General features: G+C 41.0%; 1 protein-coding gene across 3 annotated transcripts in view; it reads right to left on the minus strand.

The window, feature by feature from the left end:
• The window catches only part of SLC35D4 (solute carrier family 35 member D4), an 85,009-nt gene that overhangs the window by 37,006 nt on the left and 31,295 nt on the right, over positions 1-16,708 (minus strand). For all 3 annotated transcript variants that reach the window (XM_075213421.1, XM_075213418.1, XM_075213419.1), the window contains 5 exons: positions 15,975-16,020; positions 15,289-15,324; positions 5,219-5,253; positions 2,663-2,732; positions 776-869 (listed from right to left, as the gene is read on the minus strand). In XM_075213421.1, the coding sequence (XP_075069522.1) occupies positions 776-869; positions 2,663-2,732; positions 5,219-5,253; positions 15,289-15,324; positions 15,975-16,020 (281 nt within the window). The remainder of the gene's footprint in view (positions 1-775; positions 870-2,662; positions 2,733-5,218; positions 5,254-15,288; positions 15,325-15,974; positions 16,021-16,708) is intronic.

The following is a 16,708-nucleotide window of genomic DNA, read 5'->3' on the forward strand; positions in this document are numbered from 1 at the left end:
GTACTTGCGTTCAGGAAGGTCAATGGAGGACCTCTAAAATATGAAGATAATACAGTAAAACACAACTACATGATGTACAATACAGACATTGAACCACATAACTTGCTTCACAATATCTTATAATACGTTAAAATCTGGCAATCTTCGTAGATTATGATTTGCACTGAGCAATCCCATATGGACTGTGTAGGGTATGCATGGCTGGTGCTACATTACCATAACACTGTAGATAATGTAATATGAGGTTTTGTGTCAGGAGAGTCCTGCAGCAGCAACATTTACAATTTAGTGTAAATGTTCGTATCATTAATATCTGGGCGTGGAGAGGATAGTGCATACTCAATGATGTACCTAGTTTTCTGTTTCCACAGACCCAAGCAGCATTTCTACACAGCCAATCTGTGATCAATGGAAGCCAGAAGCGGTTAGCACTACAAAGTGCAATAAACAGAGTTTCCTCTACCTTCACAGCATTTGAATAATCAGGCCAATTATACTAAAGTACATAACATCATTTTTGTTTCCGTCACAAAACGTTTATAGGAAAATATTTTTTTATTTAGACAATACATTTTAATTGATGTTCATGTTCAAAATAGACTGATGATGATGACAGCACAATTAGATTATTGTATTTCTCTTTATGCAATTTTACAAGAGGTTTGGCATGGTGCTCCGAACTACAGAAGAACGCCAAGCATGTCAAGTACACTATTGTATAACTGTACGTACAACATTTATCTGATCACCACCGGAGGCTCAGCTGGTGTCTCACCTTAGCAAGGAAACTCCAGGAGTGATGCTGTGCAGGAGAGTTGCTACTTCTTAACTTCACAGATAGCAACATCAGGAGGAACCCCAAAACTCCACTGAAAAAGTAAGAATATGCTTTCACTGATCACATATGAAGCGGCCTGAAAACAATAAGGACGATATAGATAAAAAATATAAAATATAAATTTCATTTTAAGAAAAATGTATGTGAGTTCACATTGCTGTACAATGTGAACTCACAGTATTGCTGTACCGCTGGTCAAGCGGTCTGTTCTTCATGGAAATGATTTGACAGGTCTGCAGACATGCAGTTACAATATATTGGAAAGGCAGAGACCTGTCAAGTCACTTCAATGGAGGATGGAGGGAGAGGAGGAGGATGGAGGATGGAGGAGATGGAGGATGGAGGGAGAGGAGGAGGATGGAGGGAGAGGAGGAGGATGGAGGGAGAGGAGGAGGATGGAGGGAGAGGAGGAGGATGGAGGATGGAGGATGGAGGGAGTGGAGGAGGATGGAGGGAGTGGAGGAGGATGGAGGGAGAGGAGGAGGGAGAAGAAGAAGGAGGAGGGAGAAGAAGAAGGAGGAGGAGGATGGAGGATGGAGGATGGAGGGAGAGGAGGAGGATGGAGGAAGAGGAGGAGGATGGAGGAAGAGGAGAAGGATGGAGGAAGAGGAGGAGGATGGAGGAAGAGGAGAAGGATAGAGGATGAGGAGGAGGATGGAGGCTAGAGGATGAGGAGGAGGATGGAGGCTAGAGGATGAGGAGGAGGATGGAGGCTAGAGGATGAGGAGGAGGATGGAGGCTAGAGGATGAGGAGGAGGATGGAGGCTAGAGGATGAGGAGGAGGATGGAGGAGGAATATGATGGAGGATGGAGGGAAAGGAGGAGATGGAGGGAAAGGAGGAGATGGAGGGAAAGGAGGATGGAGGGAGAGGAGGATGGAGGGAGAGGATGGAGGAAGAGGATGGAGGAAGAGGAGGAGGAAGAGGAGAAGGATAGAGGATGAGGAGAAGGATAGAGGATGAGGAGGAGGATTAAGGATAGAGGATGGAGGGAGAGGAGGATGGAGGGAGAGGGGGATGGAGAAAGAGGAGGATGGAGAGAGAGGAGGATGGAGAGAGAGGAGGAGGGAGAGAGAGGAGGAGGGAGAAGAGGAGGAGGATGGAGGGAGAAGAGGAGGAGGATGGAGGGAGAAGAGGAGGAGGATGGAGGGAGAAGAGGAGGAGGATGGAGGGAGAAGAGGAGGAGGATGGAGGGAGAGGAGGAGGAGGATGGAGGGAGAGGAGGAGGAGGATGGAGGGAGAGGAGGAGGAGGATGGAGGGAGAGGAGGAGGAGGATGGAGGGAGAGGAGGAGGAGGATGGAGGGAGAGGAGGAGGAGGATGGAGGGACAGGAGGAGGAGGATGGAGGGAAAGGAGGATGGAGGATGGAGGGAAAGGAGGATGGAGGATGGAGGGAAAGGAGGATGGAGGATGGAGGATGGAGGGAGAGGAGGATGGAGGATGGAGGGAAAGGAAGAGGATGGAGGATGAGGAAATTATTTTGGCTGAAAAATCCTTTTAAGATTTAGGGGTTGTATTGTGTGGGGGTGAATGTAGTGGCTTTCATATCCACACACAAGTAATGATTTATCTGCCCATAAAGTACTCCTAGAAATTGCTTACAAAAGCTTCAATAGGTTTCACCTATAATGAAGAGAATATTTCTAAAATAAATACTCACATTTTACATGTTTGAATGACCCTTACCCCAATAATGTGAGTACATCTATTTTAATCAGCACCAAAAGTCCTCATAAAAGATATGACTCTCAGTCAGGCCTTCCCTTGAACAATTCAATTAGCTGTTTCATGAAAGCTTTCCCAAATGCAGCAGCAGAGGCTTTACCTGGCACAACATCCAGTGTGAAATGTATAGAAATAGAGGAAAGGAAATTCCAAGGCACTAACAAGGTCACCTGTGGGAACAGGAAGTGATATAGAGCATAAAGCAAGCAAACAGTAGATTATACTACATCCAATTAAATTAAATTGACCCTTATATAAATAATAATCGTCATAATAATAACAAGCAACAATCCTCTCCAGGATCTATCCTCCAAGGAAAACAGTGCATATTAGCTATACAGTTAATTTAACTGCACTCCTGTGCAGGGCCGCCTTCAGAAAAAAATCGGGCCCAGTACGGGTTCCCCGTGCCCCCCCCCCATGAGCAACACATACTTACCTGGGGGCCCGCCGCTGGTCTCCGCTATTCTGTCTTCAGCCTGGCTGTCACCGTGACAGCCAGGCACCAGGATCCGATCGCAGGGGTTGAGGAATCATTCCCCCTGCGATCATGTGATCTGTCACAGGCAGAGCACATGATTGCAGGGGGAATGAATCCTCCACCCCTGCGATCGGATCCTGGTGCCTGGCTGTCACTGTGACAGCCAGGCTGAAGACAGAATAGTGGAGACCAGCGGCGGGCCCCAGGTAAGTCTGTGCTGAGCTGTTGTACCGGGCCCCCTGGTGAGCCCGGGCCCGGTACAACAGTACCCCCCTGATGGCGGCCCTGCTCCTGTGTGTACATTTATTACAGGTTGAGAAACTCTGGTTTAGGCTGAATTCACAAATGTGGGGCTGCTGTCTTTGAAGTTAATGAAAAGAAAGTTTTAGATTAATAAGAAACATAAGAACATGTTCTAAAAAGTTCCATTTTATATATGTCATACTTGCCTACTTTTAAAATCTGTAATCCGGGAGATCGAAGTGCAGATCATGTGACAGAGGGTAGGAGGAGGTGGCGTGACGACATCATTATGTCACTATAGCCCTGCCGCTACCATAAAATACAGAAATTGAATAGCGGGGGAGGCAAGGCTTGATGGCGCAATTTAGCCAAGTTCCCCGCTATTGAATGCCATGAATTCTGGCATTTTACAGGGTTCGGGAGGTTTGTCTACTCTTCCAGGAGAGTAGGCAAGTATGATTATATTTATATGTATGTAAGATTCGAGATTAAACCTGCTGGTTGTTCAAACTTTATTTTCAGCAAATTCTGTGCAGAAAGAATGTGATTTTTTTCCCTCTTTGCAGCTTCTTAACATAAATAGATTTTCTTAGCCGGGGAGTGAGCTTCAGTTTTGCTCGAGAAGCGGAGGAGGAGAACCAGGAGGAAAGTGGATCACACCGCAACATTCAGATAATAAAACAATTGAATTGTGCTGTGTACTGACTAGACTGGTTCAGTTATTTTTTTTCTATAGAATCTATTGGGGAAAATATGACAAAAAGAATTATAAATGAAAGACAAACATATATGTTAGCAATAGTTAGTAATAAAACAACATGTCTAATCTTGAAGTTAAAAACATGTTTTTGTGCTATTTTTAATTACAAACCAAAAATATATTGTGGGAGGAATTGCTACATTAAGGATTTGTGATGAAAGAGGAAGCTATTCATCCCTTATAGCAAAACATTCATGTAAACAGGAAGATAAATCTTTACTGCAGAAGGGAATTTATCAAGGTAAACAATGCAGCTGGCAAGATACAAAACATTCCCTGGAAGCATTTAAGCATTGATGGATTGATTAAGGCAACCAATGGAAACACGTGGTCTGCGGGCCTTGCATGTAGATCTCCTACTTATAGAATTACTGATTTCTTGGTTAATTTGTTCAGTGGAACATTTTGTTCAGGAAGCATTTTTCATTCCTCTTTCTTTATATTGCATTATTTCTGTCCCAATCTGCAAAGTTACAAAACATTCAAAGTTCCCCTTCATCATCCAAGAACAAACCGAGACACTAATGGCATGATCTAGAAAATTATGTCTGATTATCATGCACAAACTCTAATCATCAGATCTATCATTCACAGAAATTACACAACATACTGAATGCCTCATAAATAAAATAATGTGGTGCGTTCTCCATAGTAGCTTTGGCATATACAAAGTAATACTTTACTTATGACTCATGGACATTTTGGATACTAGGAAAAATATGTACCCTCGTATTACATTGGATAATGGCATCCACATTTACCTCGTACCAGTGTACAATTAATAGTGTTTTGTACAACCAGTCCAATGTGTACTTTTGATTATGTGCACGTTTGCAGTACAGCTCAGATGAGCTATGACCCTTACAAAGCTAGAGCCCTTCCTGAACAGATACCAGTGTATTTCTAGTAAAGAACTGTATACATAAGCCCTCATATCTGTCTGTCATAGGGCAAGGAGGTTACGGTGCAAAACAAGACAAAGGGGAAGAACTCTAAGCTTGTAGGATACAAGATGAAAATGGAGACAACAAGGAGGAATAGAAAACTTTTCAAACAAACCCCTAGTGTAGCCTTTTGTTGTAATTGAAAATATAATATTTATATTATTTCTTCAGCATACTTTACAAGCTAAACAGGCCATGTATCTGAATGTACTAAATAGACTTCCTTACCAGTAGGATGTGAGGCAAAGGCCAACAGTACAACACTGCAAAACACAAATTAAATATCATGTAACTAAAATTATAGATTTCACAACTTTTTCAGAATCACAATAACAAAATATAGTACAATGTGTGGGATTGAAATGCTATTAATCTTGACTGTACTGAGTCTACAATATTTATGTAAGTATACCCTTAAAGAATGCTGCGGCTAGACTCCTCTTCCTCTCCCATCGCACCTCTTCCGCTACTGCTCTGCGAAAATCCCTTCATTGGCTTCTTATCCGTTTCAGACCTGAGTTCAATCTCCTTACCCTCACTTACAAAGCCCTTACCAACACTTCTCCCCTTACATCTCTGACCTTGTCCTCCCTTCTGCCACTGACCTCCGTCTCAATTCACCTCTCATTACCTGCTCCCATGCTTGCCTCAAAGGCTTCTGCCCTGCTGCCCCCATTCTTTGGAACTCCCTACCCCGTCTTACCTTCTCTACCGTAACCTTCAGTCCTTCAAACGCTCACTCAAAACTCACCTTCTGAAGCTTGCCTATCCTACCACCTCCTGACCTTTCTATCCATCACCTCCTCTTCCTCGCCTGCCATCTCCATTTTTCCCATTTGGTCCTACTGTCTCTCATCACCCCTCCCTCTAGAATGTAAGCTCTCGCAGGCAGGGTTCTCTCTACCTATTGTCCTATGTCGGTCTACTGTCTGATTTCCTCATACATGCTGTCATGTCTTTTGCTGCACTGTGCGAATCCCTATAGCATTACTCACACTCATCTGTGCTACTTATGTGTATGACCTCATCTATTTGTTACTTGCTTCTGAATCCGGCACTACTGAATCTGTGGCGCCTTATAAATAAATAAATAATAATATGGAATTATGTACTAAGAAACTGCATAAAAATATCCCAATTTGTTTAGCAAGGCTTTTTCATCTACCTGCTGGCCTAGACTATAAAGTACAAGAAAATGGAGCAAATTCGACAAAATATGCACCATCTTCATTAAGACAAAAGATCCACAGTGTGTCAGCTCCCAAAGTCATGAAAAGTACATATGATGATATGAGTGCTACAGGAACTTGTACTTCACAACTGTCCCTCTTTATCCCTCTTTTAGGTGTGAGATTTTAATCTGCATGAATAATATTCTCCATTAGCTCCCAAAGCCAATGGCTACATTTATATCGTCCATACAGTGCATTATTGTGTAATTTATGTAATTTAATTTATGTAAGCACGTGAAAAAAAAGTAAGTAAAACACTTGTTTTAATCTGAAAGTATATGGATTTTATGGGCTAAAATGACAGAATCTGTGGCGGTGCAAACATTTGCACAGGCCAATGGGAGGAGTTGGATGGACAGGGGGTGTTCTTTGCCAAGTGTGAATTAGAAACATTAGTGAAAGTACAAAGTAAAATTTTATTCTGTGGAACAGTTATATAAATGACCTGGCAGGAGTGGGGAGACCACATTTTGTGAGGCGTCCCCCGTTTTACAAGGAAGCACACGGTCTTAACCTCTGCCCCAAATGGACTTGTATTCTCCAGATGGTCAGAGGTGCTAGAAACCAAACCTCATCTCTTTGGCATCTTTAGGTTGAACTTTGAGTGCACATTTACAGGCATGTTTCAAGCAGTGTAATAAAAATGACTACGGTGTGCTTCAAAGACCGGCAGGAGGCCGCGCACCTTATAATGGGGAATAGTAGGTGCATTTTCTTAATTTTTTCAGTTTGTAAATGAGCATTAATGAGTCCTAATGTCCAAAGCCCAGTCTGAAAAAAAGTCATCACAACTGCAAGAAACACAGTACAACACATCAGTTGTATTCCTTCTATTGTATTCCTAATGTGAATTTAATATTAAAGAGGCATTTTGTGAAGAATGAAGTGTAGCATCTAGCCCCAGGTTGTCTGCACTGTAATCCTTTATTCAGAGCACGCTCATGTACCTTGCAGACCTGTACAACATATTTAAGTACAGTAGACCTCATGTGACGAGAGATAATGTCTGAGAGGGTGAAAGAGGCATCTGTCTAGAATAAAGGTAATGGGCCAATTATAAGGTCTGATGTTGTCACATTGTTTGTACAATGTGAAAGTTTTGCCAAACATTTCTCTGTTGCGTGTTCTTAGTGGTAGCTTATAATACAAAGAGTCACTTCATTTATTATAGGAGCATGCCAATGAAAACAGTGTATTATCCTATTGTCTGGCAGAGTGACCCCCTCGCAGTCAGCACCCAAATCCCCCCCCCCCACATTCTTGTGTCAGCCTTGAAGAGCAAACCTTATAAAGCTACAGTGTCGGAATCAGAAGCTTTACATAATACAGCCGGTATTGGGGCCTATTTATTACATCACCTATCACTGTAAGGTATAATTAATATCTCACTGAGGCAGCTGAGCGATACTTAGCTTTATTGGTGACTGATGTGGGCGAGTTCTCTGTACAGCGCTGCGGAATTAGTGGCGCTATATAAATAAATGATGATGATGAGAGCAGTGGTAAGCGTTAACATCGCCGGGCCAGTCTGAGGGAATATGTACATGTGTGACCTGGCTAACTAGTTCATGTATGTGTAGCCCAGAAGAGGCAGTCAATGGGGAGGTAAAGCCATTGGCAGAGCGGAGAGGATACATATGAGAATGGAGATGTAGGGGGGAGAGCAGTGGCTGAGAATCCTCTATCATTATAGTATGTGTGGTGTGACCTAGTGAGAGTGGATATTGTGACATAATTGGTGGGGATGGTATGACATCATTGACAATGTAGCATGAACCGAAGAATGAGAGCAAAACAGACAATGGTAAAGCAATCACAATCCCCTAATAGTGCTCATATTATGTACTGAGACAAGCAAAAGTGTCTCTATAGTGTTTGCGTATCCACTAAATAATTAAGCAAACAAAATTTTTTCAGGGTAAAGTGTCTTCTTAAGGTTACACTTATGTTCTTATTTTATTTTCTCTCTGTGTTTCCTGAATATGAATATTAATATAAGAAAATATACATTTCCCATTAGCTTTTAGTGAGTTACTATGTCTATCAGCTGAAGAAGCCAGTGTGTTCGTGATGTCCCATCATTTGTTTATCTTTCCCTAAAGCTTTCTGTTAATTTTAAAAATGTGTGATAACCTTCCATATGTGGCCACTCTCTCCGAATGTCCAGAAGATCCCCAAATTCTGGGTAGGTGTCCCGGACTACATGGAGAGCAGGCCAATCTCCTGTATCCTCTCCACTGCATAGTGAAGTGGGCAGGATGGGGCCGCTCAATTACATGATTTGCAGCATTTTGGCTCTGTACCCATGACAAATTGACACAATTATGTAATTTTGCTGATGACAAATTGACACGACTGCGTCATTTTGCTGCAGGGGTGGGGCCAAAATGACACGGTTTGCTGCGCCCCTAAGTACCTGCAATTCACCTCTCTTCCAGGAACACCTAAAGGGGAGAAATATGTAATCCTCTCAAAATTCAATACCTGGACAAACACACATACCAAAAAGTTAATACTAGATTAACCTATAGGCTCATTTCTGCTGTCAAACTCAATATTTCTAAGAGTACTGAGCAGAGCAGCATGGGGCCGTTAAGGGCATATAATATTTGGTGGATACAGCGAACGGCACATACTCATACATAAATATATTAAATTCCACTGAACCCTAAGGGGGGAATTCAATTGTAAAATAATCAGCGCAGGGTGCCCCCGAAATGTCCGCGAGACACCGCGCGCAATTTTTTTTTTAATAGAAATAACGCTCATTTCTGCTCACGCCCCATACAGGTGCAAGCAAAAATGAGCGTAATTTTTTACCGTAATAACGGTAAAAATGCACGGGGCTGATCTTCTGAGGAACATCATGGCCAGTTGAATCTCCGCCTAAATGTAAAATGCACCAAGTATTTCATATATCTATACTCAGAACATCTAGTTTGCTAACATATTGCGCTATTCCAGTGTTGTTAAAGAAACTGTGGGAAAAATAGCGAAAAAGTGTACGTTTTGCCCTGTTCCCCCCCCCCCCCCCCCCCATGCTCGATTTATTTAAAATGAAAAAAAGTTTTTTACATATCACTAAAGACATCTCAATTTATGCAAAAAAGAAAAAAAAGTGAGATTCACTTTGGCACACAAAGTAGATAAAATAAATCTTGGTTCAACAGACAGAGTAGTAGTTTAAAATCTGGTCTGGTCATAAAGGGATTAAAAATATCTTGCAGCAAGCGTCTATAGACATTCTCAGGTAATGTGTTCAACACGAGAGCCCTACCCTAGCTTATTGTGGGTGTAGTTACCCTTTTATTAAACAGGAATCTCTCAGTTAAAATCTAAAACAAAGAATTTAAACATAAAAATTTACTTGGGAAACTTTAAACATTTTCCTTATACTGATTATTATAATCCTACCACATTCCTGTGGTTCTAAGCAATCAGTCTGTCATCTATTACCAAGAAATCCCTGCACATTCATTAAACTGCTGTGATATCACCTCATAACTTATAGCAACCAGGGCAGCCATATAGCCAAGGTCAGGAAACGGAACTCTGTTTGTTTTGCGTTCAGAATGAAGGGAACCAGTATTAAAAGAAAACATGTATGTATAGTCATATCAAAATGTGTTAGAAAGGATTTGCCTTTGGAAGCTCTGGGGAAACTATAAATCTTGCAATACTAATAAAACTTTAAGTATTAAAATAATACTAACAATGAGGCATGAAGAAGAGGCCTTTTGTTATCTTACAGATGCTTGCCAGCTCTTGATAGCATGTTTTTAAAGAAAAATAAAATTATTCCATTCTGGAAAAAAAGAAAAAAAAACCACAAGAAAACAATTATGTTTTGTATGCATTTCAGCAACCATGGACACCTAAGTGGTGTTGTTCCTGTTTTTCTCTTCTTCTAGACTGCAAATGTATCCTTGTGTCAAATTATCTCTTATCACTGGATGAGTCTCTGCTGCCATCACGCAGTGTGATTTCTCCAGGCTTAATGGTAACGTAAAAGTAGAGATGAGAGGTTCGAATTCGGAGAAATCAGACAGAACCCATATTCGGGGTAACTAGTTGAACCGAGCTGTGATTCGGTTTCTCCTGCCAAATTTGCATCTGAAAATGAGGCAAAATGTGATGTCTGGGAAAATATCAGATATGGGCAGCACAGTGGCCTAGTGGTTAGCACGTCTGCCTCACAGCACTGGGGTCATGAGTTCGATTCCCGACCATGGCCTTATCTGTGTGGAGTTTGTATGTTCTCCCTGTGTTTGCGTGGGTTTCCTCCGGGTGCTCCGGTTTCCTCCCACACTCCAAAAACATACTGGTAGGTTAATTGGCTGCAATCAAAAGGAAAAATTGACCCTAGTCTCTGTCTGTCTCCCTCTCTGTCTGTCTTTGTGTGAGTGTGTGTATATATTAGGGAATTTAGACTGTAAGCTCCAATGGGGCAGGGACTGATGTGAATGAGTTCTCTGTACAGCGCTGCGGAATTAGTGGCGCTATATAAATAAATGATGATGATGATGATGATGATCTTGTCTGTTTGAATGGAGATAATCTATATATAGCCCTCCCTCCTGTTCTCAGCTGGCATTTTAGAATTTATAGCATGTGCGGAGGTCCATTCCTGGAATCGTGCTGAAAAAGTGGGTTAGAGAGAGGGTGAAAAAAGCAATCAATGTGTACTGGACTAGCTGTAATTTCACTACAGAAATCTTTACAGTTTATTTACAGATCACAGTCTGGTGGAATTGGGTGCTAAAGTGGGTGTGAGAGAGTGAAGGGTAGACAATCAGTGATTACTGGTAGTGATACTAGAATATTAGTAAACTAATTAGTAGTAGACAAAAAAAAAAAAAAACACAAAAGTATTTCTTGATTTTAAAATACAAGTGCTTGAATGTAAAGGCTGGGGGAGCATCAGATCTGTACTAGCTAGCAGCCAACAGACATTGTTTTAAAACAATCTAATTGTATTAAACTGAATGATATTGTGGAGCAGTGCCTGAATGTAAGGTACCAGAGCCTCCTTTCTGCATTCTGTTGGGCATTCATCTGGTGTGGTGGCAGATACAGTATCTCCAAGCTCAAGCTTTACTCCTCTTGTTAATCGTGGATCAGTCGAAATATCAGGAGGAGCCCTGACAGTAGTAATACTTTTTCAACCTCTACTAATAACAAAGGTTATGTGGGAAGCAAGTGCAAGAAAGGGCGCTCCCAAACCAAACAATGTTGGTCAATCTCAAAGAAAACGTCAACTCTTGGTGCAAGTATTAAGGGAAAAGTTATTGATGACTTTGGTGATTTGTCCATAAAACAGGAAAATAGCATTCCATACACCAGTGGCAAGGAAAGGCTCAGATCACGGATACTTTTTGCTAGTATTGGCCCTGCTGCTGCTCTTACACATACTAGAATGCCGTTTGCAAAGGAGAGTGCCCAACACGTTCATGACTCTTCTGTAAAGAACAATGCACCACCTTCTCGATGTCACCTCCAAAACAGCCACATCAATGCATGAAAAGAACACAGAGGCTAAAGAACAAATTGGGCGCTCGCAAAATACCAAGGAGAGTTTCAGGGTGTTCATGAGTGTTATTTTAGAATCAGACATTTCAGGTTCTAACACTGTAATTATAAAGCAGCATACTTCTAAATTGTCTCAACCATTTGAAAATGGACGAGTAGTAATGTTGATGATTTAGACATAAGAATTGAGGATGCAACTTTAGAAGTTGCTAAACATGCAACAGGATGAGGGGAATAATCGTGGATCTGACAATGATGAATGTGTTGTACTTGAACAAGACAATGAGGATGATGTGGATTGTGTCCAAGTAAGGCAGCCACCAGTGATACCACCTCGTACCCATGATTAGTGCATTGACATGCCTGGGCAAAGGTCAAAACAACTTAATCTGTTCTGTGTGTAAATATTTTAATCCCAGTCCACACAATTTCTCAAGGTATCTGTAGCCTTTGTGACACCACAATAAGTAGAGGTAGGGATGCCAATAAGTAGGGGTAGGAACGCTGACCACCTGGGCACCTCCTCCCTGTCACTTCATTTGCAGCGAGAACATTCAAGTGGTTTATCAAAAACAGCAAATCATGTCTGGTAACAAGCAGAATGGATACATTCCTCATACAATCTTCACCATCAACCTCCTCATTATTAGTACATACTCCAGCATCTAATTTTCCCCAATCAAACTGACTCCCCTAATGCAATCCATGATTCCCAAGAGACATCCTTGCGCACAACGGCTGCTGCTGCTGCTGAGTAGGGTGATACAGAAAGGGACCAAGAAGGCCAAGAATAGTTTTAAACAACAAATGTCTGTTTGCAAGGCATCCAAGTAGGACAACCAGCATCCTGCTGTTGCAGATCACTAAGGGGATGACAGTTACGTTAGCAATGGATGTGCGTCAAATTTCCGCCATCAGTACATCAGGTATTGCCACCTGATGCATTGATTGCATTCCTGTAGCATCATGCTCCTCCTCATCCTTTAAGCGTAGTAGTGCTAGCACACAATGCCAGGTCATTCACAGGCAAATTACTCCATGTATCGCTGGTTTCACTAAGAAATATATATGTGTCAATCTGTTGGAAAATTTCATTAATATCATAGCAAAATGGTTCGACCTGCTAAGACTCGCCTCAGGATTCCTCAATAACGATAATGGAGTGAACATTTCAACACGTAACATGCATTGCACACACACAACAGATTTGGTGATTCAGAATTTCCTTCAAAATGAGAGGCCATGTTGTCAATAAGCAGCCTATAAGCTTCCCCTTGGTGTTGTCTTCTTTGGGATGGAGAACGGACTGATTAGTACTGCATAAAAATAATTTGCTGCACCACATTGTACGCATTATATACCACTGTGTGCGGATTTGTTTGCTGCTGATGTGTAACCTTCTACCCAGCTTGGGGAACTTCTAGAGCCAGAACTGTGCTAAGGGGGGACATGTTACCTTACTCCGGTTCAATGGAGAATCCTTTCAGTTTTACGCGAGCTACACAATCCATTTGAAATTGTAGAAATTAAGTGAGTTCAGAGGTTGCTAGTCTATATAAAGTCATACCCCTAAATCAAACAACTGATAAAGCAGCTGGAGAAGCTGAAGCAGGAGAGTAAAGTAAACAATTGTTCGCAGTATGTTGGCCTTGTAGATCCAGTTCATTATTTGCTTTGCCGGGACCCAAGAGTTTGCAGCATAAATTAGATCACTGCTTTTTGGCAAGCCTTTCTTTCCAACTGAAAAGAAATCTTCAGAGATGCAAACAGCTCCAGCTTGTCCTAACAATGCTACTGCCACAAAAAAAAAAAAAAAAAAGAACTTACCTTTTCTAACAGTCACCAATGTGAAAGATTATTATGACATCTGGTCAAGCTTAAAAGAGATGCCCAAATATACTGACACCTCTACTACGTCTCAACCTGATACACTTTGTATTAGTAGAATGGTGAAGGGCTACTTTAACCTTTGAAAGTTCTTTTATTAGATTTTGAAAGTTTTTTTAAAGGGGTACAGAAATAAAAAGGGAAGGAAGGGAAGGGCAATAAAAACAAATGGGGTAAGGGGTACATAGTGGGTAAGGAACACAACCGTATACCAAAAGATACATGTTTTAACCAAAGAAAACACATCAAAACCATTTCAATGTATTATAGCAGGCACAGGAATGGACAGGGTGACCCAGCAGTATTACTTCCCAAGAACTAAAAGCTCACCCAATCAACCAACTCTCAACAGTAAAAGTAGCACATTCAACTTGGCCTGTGTATTGAGTACTGCAGGCTCTAGAATCTTTCCGTATGAAAACACTGGCCACATACAGTGAATAATGTTTACTTGTTTGGGTGACCAAACTGGACAGAAACAATTATTTCGTGCTTGGGCTGTAGAGTAAATTTTTTTCTCTAACAATAAATAAACCAATCTATAAACGAGTACTATCCAGAACAATAAGTTTCCATGCTATTCACTTAATGAACCAATAATTTACACAATAAATCTTTCTAGGGACATAGAATTATGCACTTCTTACTGTAAATAATACAGATATTTGAAGTCACTAAATAAGCTAAGTTCAGGTCACAGGAAGCAGAGAGGACTTCTTATATCTATAATAATTTATATTAGGTTGTGCATTACTTCTTATAATACACATCTTTCCCTAATAAATGCTGAAGTGAGGATAACAGAATCCACAAATTAGAAGCAACCAATACAGAATGTACTTTTTATACAGAAATTATTTACAGGAATTTCTGCATATATTAAAGCAGCAATACCACACTGAAGTTCTTATGTTTTCTTTAAATAGCAAGTTAAGTACCTTTTAACCCTGATCTGACTTTCTCTTAGGGGTCGACCAAATCATTATCATCTTTCAAAATATATGTGGAGAGCAGGCAGTCAGCCACACACCACACAGACTCAGACTCTCAGCATGTCATGTGAAGGCGGTGGGTGTGTGTGTGGGGGGGGAAAGGTGATGATTTTTGGAAGCATTCAGAGGAGCATTACAAAGCCTGTTTGGTCACTGCATCCTGTGCCATGTGACTGCTTGCCATTGTAGTCACATGACACTGTGGAGACTGAGCAAAATTATAATTCAATAACAGTCAAGGAATTTCTGCTTTAATATCACATGGATAATAATAATAAATAATACTAATAATAATAAGAATAATACATTTTGCAAGCTTGAACACATGCATTTATTTTAAGCCTTTACTTCTTTTAATGCTACTCATTTCTTGTCTGTTCCTTTCCCCACTGTTATAAATATGATAAAAACATTTTAAAAGAAAAAAAGGACCTCTGAAATATAATTTTTAAGGATCATTATTCACGATTATTGATTATTATAGTGTCTGTTAGCGCTAGAAGGAAAATAAAGCTCATGCATAGCTGCCCAGTTGTTACTAAAGCAACACACATGCAAGGCATAATTTTAATGCACATCTTTGTCTGACCATTGGATTGCCAAACTCCAACCACACTATATCATATTTATGCATAGATAAAATAGATACTACACATACCTGAAAAAATAGTTTATATATTGTTGATCAAGGTCACTGTAAAAGAGAACATTAAGAGAAGTTAAGTTAAAAAATGGGACCAAATACCACAATGGCAGCCACAAACAGGTGGACTTCAAGTTCTTCTATTTGGAAGAGAGACTGGAGTGTATGAGACGGTGGAAACAAGGGTTACACCCACACAACAGACATGAGGAACAGAGAAGTGAGTAGTTTGTCCATGGCAAGAGATGGGGGTGGGATCGGACTCAAGAAGGAGGGAAGATGAGCTCCATTTTAGACACGTTGAGCTAGCATTGGACATCCATGAGGAGATAGAAAAAAAAAACAGCTGGACACACGGAGGAGAGGTAGATATGGGTGTCATTAGCGTAGAGGTGGAGGAGCTCAACAGTGAGAAGAGCAGAGGGCTGAGGACGAAGTCTTCTAGGACCCAAACAGACTGAGTGAGAGGAGGAGCTGGAGGTAGACACAGAGAAGGACCGGTTGGGGGAGGGAGAATGTGAACCAGAAGAGAACAGTGTCATGAAGGCTAACGGAGTGAAGGTTATGCAGGAGGAGGGGGTGATCAATGGAGCTAAACCTGGCAGAGAGGACAAGGAGGAAAAGTGACCCTTAAACAGTCTGGCTGTGTGTCCAAATATTTGTAGGCATTTAATAAATATAAAAATATGCAGACCAATTACCTTAGTAAACTGGACTTCTGAGACTTCTGGAATACTCTATAACAACCTGGTAAAAGTGGGAGGTAGAAAATCAACAATAGAAAGTAACATTATTACCAGAATGTGAACAATATTATCTAAAATAAATTCTTAGCTGCAGATAGACCTACACAGCCACCAAGTTACAGATAAAATGCGGATTTCTTTGGGTTGGGTACTAATACCCGATGCTGGCAACCCCGGCACGACATCTTTAGTACGAATGTTGAGGAGCGCAACCTTTTCTTCACAACGACTGTTCATTAATCACATTTCCTCAGAATCAGTATAGTAAACAGTCGTTGTGAAGAAAAGGTCGCACTCCTCAACATTCGTACTAAAGATGTCGTTGTGACTTTTCTCGGGGGTTGCCGGCATCGGGTATTAGATTACCACCGGATTTTTGGGGATACATATCTTCAAATACGCAACATGAAAATATTTTGATGAAAAGCTGCAGACGAAGTTGTAAATTTCCATAGTGTCCTGAAATATGTACTGAATATAAATCCACCCCAAGTGGTTAATAGGATAACATGTTATATGTAATCTTCTACTTTATATACTAATTTTATAAACAATATAAACATAATTTGCAAAAAGCTGCTTTTATTATCAAATCCTTTCTTATAAGACACAGCGGTGGATGGGCCATGAACCACAGACAATCCATTGTACCATTTTTAAGGCCAGCTAACCCACCAAGGCAATCTATA

The sequence above is a fragment of the Mixophyes fleayi genome, chromosome 5 (genome assembly GCF_038048845.1).
Source record: "Mixophyes fleayi isolate aMixFle1 chromosome 5, aMixFle1.hap1, whole genome shotgun sequence".
NCBI classification, from domain to species: Eukaryota; Metazoa; Chordata; class Amphibia; order Anura; family Limnodynastidae; genus Mixophyes; species Mixophyes fleayi.